The 18,352-nt window shown below is 34.9% G+C and overlaps 1 protein-coding gene across 7 annotated transcripts in view; it reads right to left on the bottom strand.

Moving 5' to 3' along the window:
- DIAPH2 (diaphanous related formin 2) overlaps window positions 1-18,352 on the bottom strand; it is a 961,567-nt gene that overhangs the window by 304,768 nt on the left and 638,447 nt on the right. For all 7 annotated transcript variants that reach the window (XM_054508614.2, XM_045880234.3, XM_054508619.2 and 4 more), the window contains one exon: window positions 13,086-13,210. In XM_054508614.2, coding sequence (XP_054364589.1) covers window positions 13,086-13,210 — 125 coding nt within the window. The remainder of the gene's footprint in view (window positions 1-13,085; window positions 13,211-18,352) is intronic.

Raw genomic sequence — 18,352 nt, 5'->3', positions numbered from 1 at the left:
CTGCTGAGCGTGGAGCCCTATGTGGGCTCTATCTCATGACCCTGAAATTGCAGCTAATTAAATCATCAAATTAGCAAACTGTCAAACATTCTTAACACCTGTAGATGAACAGACAGAATGGCTCATCTTCACCCCTTCCCTGAATTCTTATCCATCCTTCACATCTCAACTCAAGCATTACCTTCTCAAGAGAGCCTTTCTTAACTAGGTTATGTATTGGCATGGTGATATAATTCTATTCCATGTCACCTGCCATGGTTGCTTGTGGAGTTAATACCTATCTCTTTCACCAGAGTAAAAACTCCCTGAGGGTAAGCATTATGTCATTTTTATTTTGCTTGCCACTGTATTTCAAGTACCTAGCACAATGCTTGGCATATAGTGAGAATCACTAAAAAAATATTTGTGGAATGAATGAACCCTCAAAAACATCAACTAGGTGCAAGACTTAATATGATAGCTTTTGCTGTGTAATATTTCAGAGACACGATTAAGATAAAACAGCTTTTAAACTATAAAATACTATAGAAGAATAAGTTATTATTGTGTTACAAATCCAAACTATAGGGCAGTTAAATGTATAATTGAAGGTAAAAAAATATCCTGCCCCATCAGACACATAAATGCACACACACACCTTTATCTGATTTATTTCCTTAGTTGACTCAGTAGTTGGCAGGTGGCAAGTATCATCCCATTTGGGCAAATACCACATAATGGTTGGAAACAGAGAGGAAGAAAAATGAGTTATTTGCTTTTCAGCTCTTTATAGCCCACCAAATACTGTCCAAACTCTTTAGATGAGTATTCGTGAAATTTTGGAATCTGAGTTTTTACTCTCTGTAGTAGTAAAACTCTCATTACTCTCAGCCAAACAGGCCTAGTTGATGTTCTTTCAACACATTTTTAAATCTTTAATGACTGAGTCTTTGCTTATGTCTGATCTGTAACTTCCGTAAAATCTTATCCCAAGTTTTCAGTAGAAAGTGATCTTCCACTGCTCTGAATTACTATGATGAGATGATGATTTTGTGAACACTCTATGTAGACCAAAGACCTTATATAGAATAAATTTTCCACTACGTACATTGCATTAATCATACCCATATTGTCTTTTTTCTAAAGATTTTATTTAAATTCAAGCTAGTTAACATATAGTGTATTATTAGTTTCAGGGGTCGAATTTAGTGATTCATCAGTTGCATATAACACCCAGTGCTCATTACACCAAGTGCCCTTCTTAATGCCCATCACTCAATTACCCCATCCCCCCACCCACTTCCCCTCTTAACAACCCTCAGTTTGTTCCCTAGAGTTAAATCTCTTATGGCTTGCCTGCCTCTCTGTTTTTATCTTATTTTATTTTTCCTTCTCTTCCCCTATGTTCACCAGTTCTGTTTTTTTAAATTCCACATATGAGTGAAATCATATGTTATTTGTCTTTCTCTGATTCACTCATTTCGCTTAGCATAATACACTCTAGTTGCACCCATGTCATTGCAAATGGCAAGATTTCATTCTTTTTTAAAAAGAATTATTTATTTATGAGGGAGAGAGAGAGTGAGCACAAGTGGGGGGAGGGGCAGAGGGAGAAGTAGAAAGAGAAATTCTTAAGCTAATTCCCCACTAAGTGCAGAGCCCCACCCAGGGCTCAATCTCCTGAGATCATGACCTGAGCCAAAATCAAGATTTGGACGCTTAACCGACTGTGCCACCCAGGCACCCCAAGATTTCATTTTTTTTTTGATGGCTGAGTAATATTCCATTGTGTATATATACCACTTCTTTATCCATTCATCAGCTGATGAATGGGCTCTTTCCATACCTTGGCTATTATGGACATTGCTGCTGTAAACATCGGGGGGCATATGCCCCTTCAAATCAGTATTTTTGTATCCTTTGGGTAAATACCTAGTAGTACAATTACTGGGTCATAGGGTAGTTCTATTTTTAACTTTTTGAGGAACCTCCATACTGTTTTCCAAAGGGGCTGCGCCAGTTTGCATTTCCCACCAATAGTGTAAAAGGGTCCTCCATTCTCTGCATCCTCGCCAACATCTGTTGTTTCCTGTGTTCTTAATTTTAGCCATTCTGACCTTGGCTGCAGCAACTTATTACTAGACCAGAGGCAAGGGAAAGAAAAGCAAAATGAACTTATGGGACTTCATCAAGATAAAAAGCTTCTGCACAGCAAAGGAAACAGTCAACAAAACAAAGAGGCAACCCACAGAGATATCACAGAAGATATTTGCAAATGACACTACAGATAAAAGGCTGGCATCCAAGATCTATAAAGACTTCTCAAACTCAACACTCAAAAAACAAAAAATCCAGTCAAGAAATGGGCAGAAAACATGAATAGATATTTCTCCAAAGACATACAAATGGCTAACAGACACATGAAAAAATGCTCAACATCACTCATCATCAGGGAAATACAAATCAAAACCACAATGAGATATCACCTTATACCCATACTGTCTTATAATAATTTGGGTATACTGTTGATTCGGTTTACAAACTTACATGTTTCTGATATGAAAAGTCCAAGTTTTATTCATTTCTATATACCTCACAGTATACAAATGCTTTATTCACAAGGCATATTTGGGCATTAAAAGAATGACTAAATATATGTATAGGCAAAAAGGAGATACAATATAGAGCAGAGAGCAAACTGTGTCAATTATGTATTGATATCTGAATTTTTAGATGGAAATGTTAGATAACCTATCACATATGCTGATCACATAGTATCTCAGTGTCTATAAATAATTAATATTTTAAAAGATTTTTTTATTTATTTTAGAAAGAGAGAGAATGACAGAGCACAAGCAGGAGGCGCAGATGGAGAGGGAGAGAGAATCTCAAGCAGATTCCAGGCTGAGCCTGGAGCCTGACGTGGGGCTTGATCTCATGACCCTGAGATCATGACCTGAAGTGAAACCAAGAGTTGGACACTTAATCCCTTGTGCCACCCAGGTACCCCAATTAATTATCTTTTTTAACATGCACTGTGAATTTAAGCTATTTAATTGAATTATATGGGAATCACTGAAGAAAAAAAGTTTAGTAATAAATCCTGTTTGTAAATACAAAAAGGTCTATAATATGTGGTTGATCCCTTCAAATCTTAAATTTAGATCCTCCTTCAACCCAATCCTAGAATACACTGTAGTTTGGGTGAATCCTGGAATGCAAAATCATTTTAGTATTTATCTAATCAGACATAATGGGTGGGGCTTTTGGAGGGTTTATTTAAATAAAGACATTAAATGAATTTCAAAGTCAAATATCATCACATTCTAGATGATCTATGAGAGAATGTAGTATTTTTAACTAGCACCTCTATAAAATACTCCAACATCCTTGATGTAAAATAGTAGCAGAGAGCAAATCATGTATTTATTCATTCACCAGACATATTGAGCCCTAGTGGGTGCCAGGCAATTGGAGTACAAGATGATTACTACAAAACCAACACAGTAAACTTCTGCACACAGAGAGCTTACATATCAGCAGGGGTTGAATCTTATCTCCTCTATGAAGCTGCTCCAAACAACTTCCTCTACTGGGTTAACTTTTAGCGCATTTATAACCAATGCCACACAACTAAACTTTATCAAACACTAAGCTTTTAGTGACTTCTCATCAATGTGCTCTTAACCAAATGTTATGCTTCTTCAGAGCAGAGAGAATATTTTGTACTTCATTTCTATGCTTCAGTTCAGTGGTACTTACTATACTGCTAGGTTCTGCAGTAGCTGCTTAATATACACTGACTGATAAAAACATGAAAAGAAACTTATTTTAAACCTAGGAAAACCATTGGTAAAGCTAGTTCTTAATTGTCTATGCTAAGGGAGATAGTTAATACAAAACAACAGATAATGTAGAAGTAATTTCCGTCTGGCTTTGGAATGCATTTCCATACTTAACTTTGAGTCTCTTGCTTGGGTTGAGAACACATATCCAACAAAATAATGAAGTTACCATGTTAATTCCTAAGTGCAGTCAAAGCCAAAATGCTGTCTCACTGACCAAAAGAGAAGGAATATTGAAAATGCTATTGTATTTTCAGCCTATGGCACACTCATTAAATGAAATCTTTTATTGTTTGTTGCTGTCTTACCTCTATCAATTTTATTACCTCTCTGACTACATTCCTTCTTGAAAGCAGGAAATATACCTTAATCTTACTTGATAGATGCCCTAGCATTTAATGTATCATCTTTCATGGAGTATGCAAGTATCTTCAAATTCCATTTGTTATTTCTTTCTCTCTTCTACCAAAGTGAAAAACATAGAGATGTATTTAATACCTAATATCTGGATACCCTCAGAATAGTGAAGCATAAGCATACTACTTCCTCTATAGTCATTCACTACATTTTAGAGAATGTCCTGCTGTTCAGTTTTTTTTTTAAAAAAAAAAACAAAGTTACAACTTAGAGTAAAAAAAAAAAAAACAGATAAAATGAAGTCGGACAAAAGCAGACCATGTTTGTTGATAAAGCTTTTCCTTGGGGGGAAATATTTTATTTCCCATTTGTGGGGTTTAGGGCAGAATGATAAATTATACCTTATGTATGCTTTTTCTATTTTACAAAGCATGTTCAAAGTCATTATTATACCTAGTCCTAATAACAACATATGTGAGGTAGGCAAGGCAATTATTATTGTTTTAGTTTTATAAATGGGAAAACAGAACATTTTTCCTAAGTTTGCAAAGACCAAGACTAGAACTTAGGTCTATTGCTACTCAGTCAAAATATCTTTTTTTTTTTTAAAGATTTTATTTATTTATTTGACAGACAGATAGAGAGAGAACACAAGTAGGCAGAGGGAGAGGGAGAAGCAGGCTCCCCGCAGAGCAGGGAGCCCGACGCGGGACTTGATCCCACGACTCTGGGATCATGACCTGAGCCAAAGGCAGACGCTTAACCGACTGAGCCACCCAGGCGCCCAGAATATCTTTTAATTCAAATGGATTAATAAAAATGCTTTGCATTTGTACAGACCATTAAAATTTGAAAGTACTTTTATATATATGGAGCAAATAAAGTGGACAGAGTATTTCTCAACAGTGTGTAAAATAAAATAGGATCTCTTTAGGTTTCAAGTCAGTCCCATGATAAAAGAATCTAGAGATCAGTAACTGAACAGATTTTCTGTGCACAAATTTGATAATGCCTTAGAAGCCATGAAAAAGACATTTACCAAATGTTTGCTTCTGATGAGGTAAAGAGGGGTGGATATCTTCACCCCTCAGAATCATTTTCAACTGTTACTCATGACTTTTTTTTTTACTCAAAGAACATCAATTGGTGACTAGATCATATTCCCCTCTCACTGATGATTCTGGAAAGCTTTTCTATAGTTCTTTTGTTAATTTTTCATTGACTTTCCATTCTCACCAAAATTCAATTGGAAAATTTCAGTGATGTTGGTTACATATTTCCTTACATTTCTAACTTCATTAATGAATTGGAACAATGTAATTCGTTATTATCTTTTTTTACCCCTGTAACACAAAGGAGAGTATCATCACATGATTACTAAACACATTGACTTGTTTTTTTTCTTGCATGTTTTTTAGTTGTCATGTTATAAAGCTAATTCACCTCCTATATGTTGAAGTTTAAAACCAGAAGAAAAGGACTGGAAATATTCAATGAAAAGCTAAGTTTACTTGTTATAATTTTCAAAAACTCTATCTCAAACTGATCCTAATTAGAAGTAACTAGTAAATAGATTTCTATTATAGGTAAAGATACTGATATATTTTTCTACATTATAAAAATAGTACATGATTGAGAATTTACTACAAGAGTATATTACTTGAATAGTTATACTAATATCACTATCATTGTCTATAAACTGTGCATATTCAACACACCATACATGCCCTTCATAAATGAAAATATTTTCGTAAATTTTAAATTAAAGCAAAAGGAAACGAACTCCATAGATTCATTGCTATGATACCCAATTTATGTTCTTGTAAATACCAACATGGCTTTAAATCATATCTATATCTATGTACAGATATTTGTATATGTTACATGTTCTTTAGTACACATACACATCCAAAAAACGTAACGATATTGGGTTATTTTTTCAAGCTTTTTAAAAAATATCACTTCTGCTCGGGGCGCCTGGGTGGCTCAGTCGTTAAGTGTCTGCCTTCGGCTCAGATCATGATCTTGGGGTCCTGGGATCGAGCCCCGCATCGGGCTCCCTGCTCCGCGGGAAGCCTGCTTCTCCCTCTCCCCCTCCCCCTGCTTGTGTTCCCTCTCTCGCTGTGTCTCTCTCTGTCAAATAAATAAATAAAACCTTTAATAAATAAATAAATAAATAAATAAATAAATAAATAAATAAATAAATAATAAAATATCACTTCTGCTCAATATGAATAAATCCTATAGAAAAGCTTTTAATCTCTTACAACTTAGCTTCTGGTGGAAATAATGAGAATTTGTCAGGTTGGGGGGTACATTAACTCTTTCAGACAAATTACATCCCGTTTTATGTTCTGAAAAGATGGTTTCCCAGATGAGTCTCTAGTGGCCTAAAAGGTTTATGCATCCTTTAGCTGAGCAGTATATTCTCTTCTCATCATTAGCATCATGGACCAAATGTCTATCAATTCTCTAAATAAAGTTTGAAATAGATAGCTCATAGTCTAGGTAGTTTTGCTGTTCTAATAGAAAATTTTTGTCCTGACTGATCCTAAAAAACATCTGCTCCATTCAGGTTCTTAGAATGTGATTTCTATCACATTAAGAGATAATTCTTAATACCTTCATTTTAAATCAAAACATAACAAAGGAATAATACTGGAAACATTTTAGACTCCCTTCTTTTGTCAAACTGAAGTCATGCCAGGATAAGAAGTTAATGCTTTCTATTTACTTGCCAGAACATTTATTAAGATAACTTTCTACAAAGCCATGTGCTAGGCTTATTGTAGACTACTCAAAAATGAGTAAGAATCGGTATCTCAAAAGACTTTATAACCCAGTGTGCAAAACAGACATGCATATAAGCAGAGTATAAGTGAGCCAGCAAGTATAATAATCAAAGTATTAAAATGTTATGAGAACACAGGGGATAGGGAAATTAATTTTGATTGCAATGATTAAGGAAGGCTTTCTAGAGGAGATGGTATAAGTGAGCAGCTAATTTTTAACTTAGTTTACAAACCTTTCAAAAAGAAAATTTCTCCCACTTGAGGGAGACTGGAAAGGATACAATAAATAGTTTCACAGTGAACAAATGTGGAATTTATCTCAGATTTATGAAGATTTCTGATTCTGGGGCCTACACAATACCATGGTTATTAGCACAAAGCTTGGAGTCTGAAAAATTAAGACTTGAATCTTGCCTCTCATTAACTAGACTTATTATGTTTGTGATCTCACACATGTGGTTGAATCTTTGAACCTCTGTAGACTCAATCTTCACATATTTAAAGTGGTGTTAAGAATAGTACCTACTTCATAGGTTTGCTTTGGATATTACTTGAAATTATTTGTGTATGAGTGTGTGTGTGTGTGTGTGTATTCCTAGCACTGTGACTGGCACATAACATTCACTAAACAGTTTGCTATTATTACTATTCTATTATCACTTTTATTATTACTATATTTTATTATACTATTTCAAATCAAGGCAAAAATAAGTAAAATAAAAGACAATACTATTATGAAGAGTGTGTATTTCAAAGAACGGTAACAATCTTCCTTTTTAAAAAAGCAATATTTTCCCTATGTGGTTTTCTAAAACAATTTGCTTTTCAATGTATGCAGTATCTCTATTACTGACCATGTTGGTTTGTTTGTTTATGTATTTATTTATTCCTGGACCTTCTCTCCCTGAGCAGTCTCATAAAAAAATTTTGCTTTGTTGCTTTGAACTTCCTAATTTTCTGAGTTTGCGACCAGCAGACAATTGAAGGTAATGAGAGAGAGTCAGAACCACTGAAATTCCCTCCAGTCTAGCCTAGATTCTCCATTTTTCTTCAGGAGCTAGAAAACAGCCTGGATTACTATATCCATATAACAAAAAGTGGGGAGGACTTGGCTTTTGATGTTCCTTTTTGTTTTTGTTTTCTTTATTACATGGCATTTATTTTACAAAGTGTGAATCATTATCTCACTAAAACCTGTTAATGGCGTGTTTTCTTTCTTTTTTTTTAGGATCTTATTTATTTATTTGACAGAGAGAGACACAGCGAGAGAAGGAACACAAGCAAGGGGAGTGGGAGAGGGAGAAGCAGGCTTCCCGCCAAGCAGGGAGCCCAGTGTGGGGCTCTATCTCAGGACCCCAAGATCATGACCTGAGCCGAAGGCAGATGCTTAACGACTGAGCCACCCAGGCACCCTAATGGCATGTTTTCAAATGTGATTAATGTTACTGTGGTTGAATAATAACTGTTTTTTTCATCTTTAAAAAAATTCTCTTACTAAAGAAAGTGGAATAAAATTTAACACAATTGAAGTGCAGTGCAGACCCCAAATCTGTTTTGAATTGTCTGGTAAGGACAGTGTGCTTCCTCAGTAACTTGATTTTTAACCACTTCAAATGACTTTCCTTCCTACTATGAGGAAATTCCAGGAGTTGATAGTTGACAGGGTGTTAATGTCATTAGCATTCTGTCAGCTCTTCTTGTCAATGTGTTAAAGGTGCCCCTGCTGCTGAGTCATTCCCTGTCCTCCAGTTGGTGAAATGATTTAGCCAGCAGTCAAACAAAAAGCTAAGCTGATCTTGGACAATAGACAGCCCTGCCACTGACAAAATCTATGTGAGTAACTGTGGTAAGAAATTTGTCAACAGGATATAAGAAGTAAGGTCAACATTGTGGTTAATGGGCTTTTAGTTAGCAGTCCATTCACAGTGTTCCCTCTCACCTCTCTTTAGTATGGGCTATTTCTCAAAACTGAAAATGTAATTTCAGGTGTGATTCTGAACCTCACCCCATCATTATTTGCAACAGGAGCCAAACACAAACATAGAATACATAATTCCTAGTAATCTTAAAAGAGAAAAAGAGAAACCTCTAGAAATTAATGAGTTAAAAACAACAGGGCTATTACAAATAACTTCATGGTTGTTGAAGTTATCCTGACATGATTTGAGCTCACTACAATGAAACAGGCATAATGGTGGTCAATTTTAGCATTTAGATATGTAAAATACTCCTCATTTAATAAACAAGAACATCTTTTAAAACTTCAAGTAGGTAAAATTAGGCAATGTCTAATCCAGAGGAAACATTCAATAAATGAGAGTGAATATTACCATTTTTAAACTTACTAAAAAAAGAATATAGGTTCTATTTTAATTCACCACACAACTGAACTAAAACTTTCAATACTATTATGAGCATAAGCACATGAAGAATACCAAGAACTTTGCTTTTTAAAAAAATCAGGATGGGGCGCCTGAGTGGCTCAGTCGTTAAACGTCTGTCTTGGGCTCAGGTCATGATCCCTGGGTCCTGGGATCGAGCCCCATATCGGGCTCCCTGCTCAGGGGGAAGCCTGCTTCTCCCTCTCCCACTCCCCCTGCTTGTGTTCCCTCTCTCGCTGTGTCTCTCTCTGTCAAATAAATAAATAAAATCCTTAAAAAATTTTTTAAAAATCAGGATAATAGCAATAACTTCCCCACATGGTTATTTAGATTTTTGAACAATGTGCATTTCTATACATATATAGTGCTATTATATCCATTATAGATCATCCCCTTTGATCCTAGAACCTCCCTACTGACTCTTACCATGATTTATAAGACAATTTCCCCCATTTCTCCCTGTTTTGTAGTCTTCTAATATTAGTTTTGCTTACTCTTTCCATCTGTTTTTTTGAGGAAGAACAAGCAACCAATTTTGGATAGAGAAAGGGAGACAGAGGTAATAAGGTTCCTTCCAAAGCCACTGGCTATTTTTCAGGATGCAGGAAATAGCCTGAGCCAATCCATTCATAGGACAGGTTTTATTCTTTTTTTTAACCTCCTAGGTCAGTTTTTCTTTTTTGACATTTCCTTTAAAAAGGTCTGGATTATCCCTTTTAAATCTGATTATATTTTACATGCATGCTCTAAAAAGGTGATTTAATGTTACTTAAGTTCCTGAGATTTTTTAGAAGATTTTATTTATTTATTTGTCAGAGAGAGAAAGAGAGAGAGAGAGGACAGCAGGGGGAATGGCAGGCAGAGGGAGAAGCAGGTTCCAGGATCCTGGGACCATGACCTGAGCCAAAGGCAGGTGCTTAACCAACTGAGCCACCCAGGTTCCCCCTGAGAAGATTTATATGAAGAAAAGTTTAATAACCACAAGCACAGCCTACTGCTGTTCACCAATATCCCTTTGGAAGTGCTAATTAAAAGTAGGAGTTGGGTCTATATGGCCTTCATTGTCTCTAGCTATATTCTGTGATTCAAAATGTACCTACTGAGTGCCTACATGTTGCTAAATGCTACACGTTGTGATGGGCATATAGAAATTAACACACCATATATTATCTTGACCATGGAGACAGCAAGACAGAGAAGCATGTAAATGCCAGACTGTCAGTAACCTGAGGTCAAGTTTTCCATCTTGTGCGATATCATATTTTCATGGTCTGGCAATGCCTAGCACATTTTAAGTGTTCGATCAATATTGTGAAAGAGTAAGGGTGAACATAAGGTGCTATGGGACTTAGCTCAATCTGGAGATGTGGTGAAGATTCAACCTGCATATTCAGCTGGTCTCTGGCCATCATGCCATTGTTGCTAACTATAGTACTGGTGCTATTCTGAAAACCTAGAGGCATGACAGTGCTATTCAGTTTTTGAACTCACAGTCCTTATAAGAGAGATTACTCTTTAAGTAGGTAAGATTACTTTTAAGGGAAACCACTCCCATACTTGTGCCTGTAGTGCTCAGTTTAAAGTTCAGTGACCTGAGGCAAAACAAATTACTGGCAGGGGGCAGAAACATCGGAAAAATCATCCACTACAAAGAATCCTGTATGAAAAATAGAATCGGGGTTCTAATTTTAAAACATAATCAAGTATTCCACTTTAAAATATCCTTCTTTTATGGAAGTGCCAGAAGAGTAGAAAAATACTAATTAGCCACCAGAATTCATATAACATATATACATATGAAGATCATGTATTTTGTTTGTAATTTTCTAGAAGATTAAAACTCTCAATGGGTGCCTACGGAGTCTTCTAAAGCAGGAATAATTTGAGCAACAGTTCTATCATTATAATTCATTAACTTGGAGTTTTTAACCAACTCAACTCAATATTCTAAACTTTTTACCTAAAATAAATTGCTGTATATTTTATTTTGTTTTTTAAATAAATATGATATGCAAAGTAAGAGCCCCATACATTTTAATATAGTTTGCAATCTCCTTGTGGACAAATAGTCACACTTTTGTGCCACTTAAATGAAGAATAACCATTCATCTGTAACATATGGATACAGAAGGCTCTGGATTTTCATTTTAAAGTGCTTAATTACCTGAATAAAGACAGAAATAAAATAAAGAGTCTAGGCCAAGTTCATGAAGGTTTGAAATTACTTTTTTTTCTAAATGAGCAACAAAGCCTCCTCAGTGTTGCAAGCTGTTGTGTGGCCATAAGCCAATCGAAGAAGAAAATGTTAAAAAGAACAAGAGGTTTGGGAATTAAATTCAAATATATGAGGCAAGAACCAAAATCAAAAGCTGAAAGATGTAGGTGGTGTTTCCAGCCACAGGACAATATGACATATTTGTAAGAAAAATCTAATAAAGCAATACAGTTAAATAAAGCAATAAAGTTAAATCTTCACATTAAGTATCCCGATGTGGGAAGTTACATAATCCAAGGTTATTTTTGAGGATTTCCTGCCTCCAGTCACCCACAAACTTCTGTTTCCAGTATTCCTATTTATTAAAGTACTCAGCATCACTATCAGACCACATAAAACACAGTATTAATTCATGAACCCAAAGCCTTAGAATGAAAAAACATTTTTCACATACATCTAAATTGCCATTCTCAAGTAATTTGAGTTCAGTACCATAATTTCTAAGTTTAGCAGGAAAGTAAGCATATCACAGAAGAAAAAGGCAAGATTTAACCTTGAAACAAGGTGACTGCCATATAGTTGTTGAAAGAATTTACTTATTATCAGATAAAGAATTTACAGTATTTATTCCCTCTAGAGATATAAAATGGTGATCAATCAGTTCAAGATATTTATTTACACCTAGAGGAGGAGGATATGACTTTAACTTTTGAAAACCAAAATAGAAAAAAAAAAACAAAACCCAGCTCTAATGTAGTTTATCTTTTAGATGCCAGATTTAACATTAAATAATTCAAGCTAAATGTTATTTCTCAAGTTCTTCTTTCATATATTTCTATATTTTATATGAATATACTGTAGATAAAATAGGGGTTTAAAAACATCTATTTAGAAGGAATGCTTAATGTTATATACAGCTTCTATAATTTATTGAAATACATAATCTACTGATCAATTCATCTATCCCTCCATCCAGCATCCATTTTACCTATCCTTCCCAATCCTTTCAATCTACTGATATTAGTCATCCTCTGATTCCCTTGAATATGCATGTGTACCCTCAGGAAATACCTGTACACATGCAAAGAGAAAAAAAAGTCTCTGACCAAAAAATCTTATGGTGATCATTTCCTTTAAACAACTGGTTATATAAGGGGATTCTTTGTTTCGTTTTGGGTCTAATCAAGCCTTATAAGACTTACCTTGTGTATCTAGTGGGCCTTCAAATGAAATGCTTCTTTGATAAATGGCATTTTTTTCTTATATAATTGTTTCCTTGCCTACTTTACCTGGTTCCAAACACTGTGAACTAAAATTTATGCTGCTGATACAAAAACAGCCCATACACAAATTCATCCAGACAGCCTGAATAGATAGACTGGTAAGTTTAGAACTAACCACACAGTAAATACACACATGCGCCCATGCACGCACGCACACACACACACACACACAGACAAGCAGAGAGAGAGAGGGAGAAACTAATAAACAAAATGCTTAAATAAATAAAGGATATTGTCATCTTCTCCACAAACTTATCATGTTGATTTTCTGTTTCAGGGAATTTCTTGATGTCACGTTCCAGATTAATAATTTGCTGTTCCATTGCTGTAAGGTTGCTCTTGAGAATTTGAGCTGAAACTAAAGAACAATGTGCAAAGTGTTTAGAGTATTTTACCAAATATTCCATAAAACAACTAAAAAAAACCAGTATCATTTAAAGTATTTTCTAATGTGCAGAATAGTTCCATGAAGTCAACTCACATTTTTCTGAATTACTGCTCATAAAAATTCTACTCTCTATGAAATAAGTGAAAATGTGTAATATAATATACCAAATCATCATGTTTAATATGAAAATGTCACCATTTTATTCAGCCATTAGTTCAAATGAAGCCATTTCTATTTAAATTTATTGATGGAATTCCTAATACTTCATTCTTTAAAGTCTAATTTGAAGATTAAAGAGAAACCAAGTTTCAAAGAGATCTTACTTTATTGATGCATGTTCTTGGCTATATAAATGATATAAAGGTAAATTATAAAAAGGGTTCAAATATTCTTTTGTTGAAACATCATGATTTTTATAAAACAACATCTATGATAAAAGTTCTTGTCTTTAGTACTTTTCATATGTATAGAGATGTGAAAAATTACTGTTGATACATAAAGAGAATTTAGAGCAAAACCCCAGAGAATACATATTCACATACATACCCACAAAGCTTCAGAGTGCCCTCAAACACTATCATTAATTGCTTTAATTACCCCTAACGTTATCTGTACTTTTTTCTCTCCTCATTGACAACCAATAATTTTAAATATAGTACTCAAACTGCTCCTAAATACATACAGATTTTCCCCATCTCTTATGATGCCCTCTCTTCACAGAGTTACTTTTTAAATGTATACTATTTTATAGATATGCTATTATTGAATGACTGCCAATTACAAATGAAGACACTTCTATCAATATCAATGCATTTGGCAGAGTTCTAGCTGAAAAGACATGGTTAAGTGTTAGAATTTAATAGGTTAGACTGTGACATTGGTTTTTCAATCAAGGCTCTGAAACACTGTTCTTTTCATTAAAGTACTGTGAAACAGAAATAGGGTAATATTACAGCTCTTTTTTTTAAAGTAAATTTTGGTCTCATTCAGAGGCATATCAGAATTGCAATGAAAAATTCAAGAGACTGACAAAATCAACCTCCTGGCAAATTTCAGCCAAACTCTTCTGACACAATTCATCACACTGACACCCATACCTTTATAACTCAAGAAGGAGAAATTGCCTTAAATATACACGGAAGTTCAAGAGACTGAAAATCAAACACCAACACTAAAGACAATTTTTTTCTATTAATCTGTCAATTCAAATAACTCTTTCCAATTAAGTTCCACTTGTTTATCTCTGACAAGCTTGGAAATTATTCTTTATCAGAGAAGTCTGAGTTTTGTCTTGCCAAAAATTTACTAATGGTTCGATAATCATTGCTTGCTTTATTTAAAGGATGAGTTTGCTGTGGAGGAAATCATTTTCTCTTACTTTAAAACTGAATTTTTTCACTTGGATTTTTCTACTAGAGTCTCAATAATTATTTAAAAGGTTTGTTCTTCCCCATGTGCTTGGTTGAAAATTGAAGGTATGAAATTCACAAGTTAGTTATGTCATTTAGGTTACATAAAAGAAATAAACTCATGATAATGTTCTGTAATAAACAAAATGTGCCCAAAGGCCAGATTTAGGTCACAATAATAATCCCCCCACTAGAAGAAATAGTAATTCCAGCAGTAAAAATGGGATGGTGACAATGATTCATCTTCTGATTGTTCAGTACAGAAATAGCCTAATCAAGTGCTATGCACACAAAAGTCTAGATATCTCAAAAAAACAAGAGATGATATTTTTAATCAAGTTGAATTCTGAATAAAGCAATATGTGCCAGACATCTGTCCTCCTCAATTTCACATGTCAAGTCCTAAATCCTCTATAAGTCCCTCCAGAATTCTAGTCCAAATTCTCTACCATTTATAGGCACTTCTGTTTGTTCAAGTGATCTTCCACATATCACCTTCCACTTTGATAATAATTTTTGTTTTGTGCACATAAACACAGAGCCTCCATTATAAAATCTCAAGCTACATAATGGTAAGATCTGTATCTAATACTTTGCTTTCCCTTCTGTATTTGTCAAACATAATACTCAATAAATGGATGAATATGCATATTTCAAAAAGTCTTGGTTCAGATTTAAAGTTATGCCTACTTTTTTTCAGTTTCTTTTTTTAAATAAGTTTTTATCTAAATTCCAGTTAGCTAACATACAGTGTAATGTTATTTTCAGGTGTACAATATAGTCATTCCACACTTTGATAAAACACCTGGTGCTTCTCACCACAAGTGCATCCCTTAATCCCCATCATCTATTTAACCCATTGCCCCACCCACCTCCCCTCCAGTGACCATCAGTTTGTTCTCTGTAGTTAAGAGTCTTGTTTCTGGCTTTGTTTGTTTCTTTCTTCTCTTTGCTTATTTGTTTTGTTTTCTGGCCCTAACACTAACCCTGGCCATAACCCTAACACCCTAACCCTAGATTTGAGAAGAAAAAAGATACACACACATACACACACACACAGAATATTACTCAGCCATAAAAAGAATGAAATCTTGCCATTTGCAACAACATGAATGGAGCTAGGGAGAATTATGCTAAGCGAAATAAGTCAGTCAGAGAAAGACAAATACCATATGATTCCACTCATATGTCAAATTTATGCCTATTTCCATAAATGAATGTGCATACAGAGGTTAGACACAATCATAATGATTGGAAGTTACCATATCAATTACCAGTGAGTTTGGAAAAGAAGCAGGAAGTTGAAGTAAGTCTAATAATATGTAAAGGTGGCAGGGTTGCAGGAGATGCTTAGACAAACAGGAAAGTAAGGAACTGGGATAAGGAAGGGAAGGGACACCTTTGTTAAGCTCTTTTGTCTTCCCCTCTAATAAATTAGTAATATTATGCCTAAACAAAAGAAAATAAAATATTGGAGATTAATAATCCAAGGATTCTAGCTCACATGCAATTTCATGGTTGCATTAAATGAACAACACAATTATTTAAAATGTATATCCTTCAATCAATGGAATTACGGTATCTTAGACATAGAAGTAACATTAAAAGGGATTTGGACTAGCCTCTCAAATTTTAAAAAATCAGGTTATACAGTGTCATGGTCTACATTCCTAGAAAATAAAACCTAAAACAAAGCTTGCCTTATTAGGGGTGAAGGTGGGGTATAATCAGAGGGAAATGGGCATGAAGGAAAAGGGAAGAAAGTGAATACAAGAGAGTAAGTTACTGAACTGGCCATAGCTTTACAAAAATTACAGGTGGTCGCTTAGAGTCCCAGGTTGTCTCCATCAGGGCCAACTTCATGGGCATGTGACCTGTGCAATCACTCCATGCTTAGAAGGGTCCTACACTTTATTTAAGGCTTTGTTGTCACCATTTTGAAATTCTTATTTTAAATGAAGCCCCACATTTTCAGTTTTCACTAGGCCCTACTAATCATGTAATCAGTCCTGGTCTCCAGATATGATAAATGAAACAACTGTAATTTGGAAGAGTTGGTTAAAGGAGGTTAGCAGTTCACCTGTTGGTGTCTTCTCATTTTCTATTCTCTCATTGGTAAAATGCTGTTTCAGGAGTGTTAACTTTCCATTTAGATTTAGATTTAGATTAGGAGCAAGACAAGTGGCCCAGGCTTGGAGGTAGGGGGTGGCCTAGAAGGGGTGCTCAGTGATCTATGGTGGTATATAAATTAGATCCAGAACAGAGGATTCACTATACCCTAAGTGGCTTATTCCCTTGACAGCTGATATAATTAGAGAAAATTTTGTTCACTTATAATCAAAATCAGCTTACTTGAACTCTTACCAATTAGTCCTCATGTTGCCTCGTAGCAACACTGATTAAGTCTATTCCCTATTTTACGGGAAAGGTGTCACTTGCATCTTTTTTTTTTTTTAAAGATTGATTTATTTATTTGAGAGAGAGAGAGAGAGAGAATGAATGAGTGGGAAGGGCAGAGGGAGAGGGAGAAACTCAAGCAGACTCCATGCTGAGCGTGGAGCCCAACACGGGGCTCGATCTTATGACCCTGACCTAGTCACTTGCATCTTCTTAATCTGCCCAGGCTACAAATACCCAAGTTTCTACAACTAGTCTTCCTAAGGTACAGGGGTTAGTTATTACTTGAACTCTTAAGTAATAAGTAACATTTAGTGAGTACTTATTATGTGTAGACTTTATTCTAATTAGGTTTATGTAATAACTTATCTAATCCATACAAAAACTCTATGAGGTATGTATTATGCTCAAGCAGGGCTATGATATGAGCCCAATGATATCTTCTCAGGAAATTATAAATGTAAAGCAATGTCCCTAGGACCTACAAGGCCAGGAAGTTGAAATTAAATCTGTGCCCACTGGCACATACTATGTCATTTAAATTAGGGGATAGGCATGGTCTTAGGAGTCAGATCCACTTAGGTTCTACCTCTGCCATATCAAATACTAGTTGGGTTACATTGAGCCTGTCTCTTATTCTCTCTGGGTCTTCATTTCCTGATTTGCAAAATGAAGATAATAATACCTCTCCTAAAGTTTGTCATTAAAGTAAAATGATTTGCTAAATATGAAGTTTCTATCAATATACCTGGTACATATAGGTAATCTATAAATATTCATTTCATATTCCACTATTCTTCCCTCTTTTCCCTACCTGCCAGCAGACAAATTCCTACTATATATGTGCTACCAAGAATTAAACAACAATTTAGATATAATCTGAATAGCAACAACAACAAAAAAGCAGTTATTTCCTAGTTGCTACCACACTATGGTCTGATTTAATATAGTATTAGTCTCCTTTCTAATCAAAAGAACTAAACATAGACTGTGTTCCCTGTTTGTAGATTTTACAGGGTACATGGAATTTTAGGTCTGGGAACTAGTGACAATTATACTAATGAACACCCAATTTGTTAGAGATATTAGCAAGTACCAAATTTAAAAAATATTTCTGGAAATTAAAACCTGTGCAGTAACCTGTATTCCTCTGGTTAGTTATTTTGGCTTTCTAGACTTGTATAAAACAGTTTTTTTTTTTTTTTTTTGGAGCGTTAGTATTAACATGTGTTTACCTGCCTGATCACTTGCCTTAAGTACATTTGCTTCAGTCTTAAGAGCTGGGAGTCAATGTTGATTATTTAAC

The sequence above is a fragment of the Mirounga angustirostris genome, unplaced genomic scaffold (genome assembly GCF_029215605.1).
Source record: "Mirounga angustirostris isolate CCGP_5_RB_7025 unplaced genomic scaffold, mMirAng1.0.hap1 SCAF_11, whole genome shotgun sequence".
NCBI lineage: Eukaryota > Metazoa > Chordata > Mammalia > Carnivora > Phocidae > Mirounga > Mirounga angustirostris.
The sequence above is the reverse complement of the archived record's forward strand: the minus strand, read 5'-3'. Positions and strand labels throughout refer to the sequence as shown.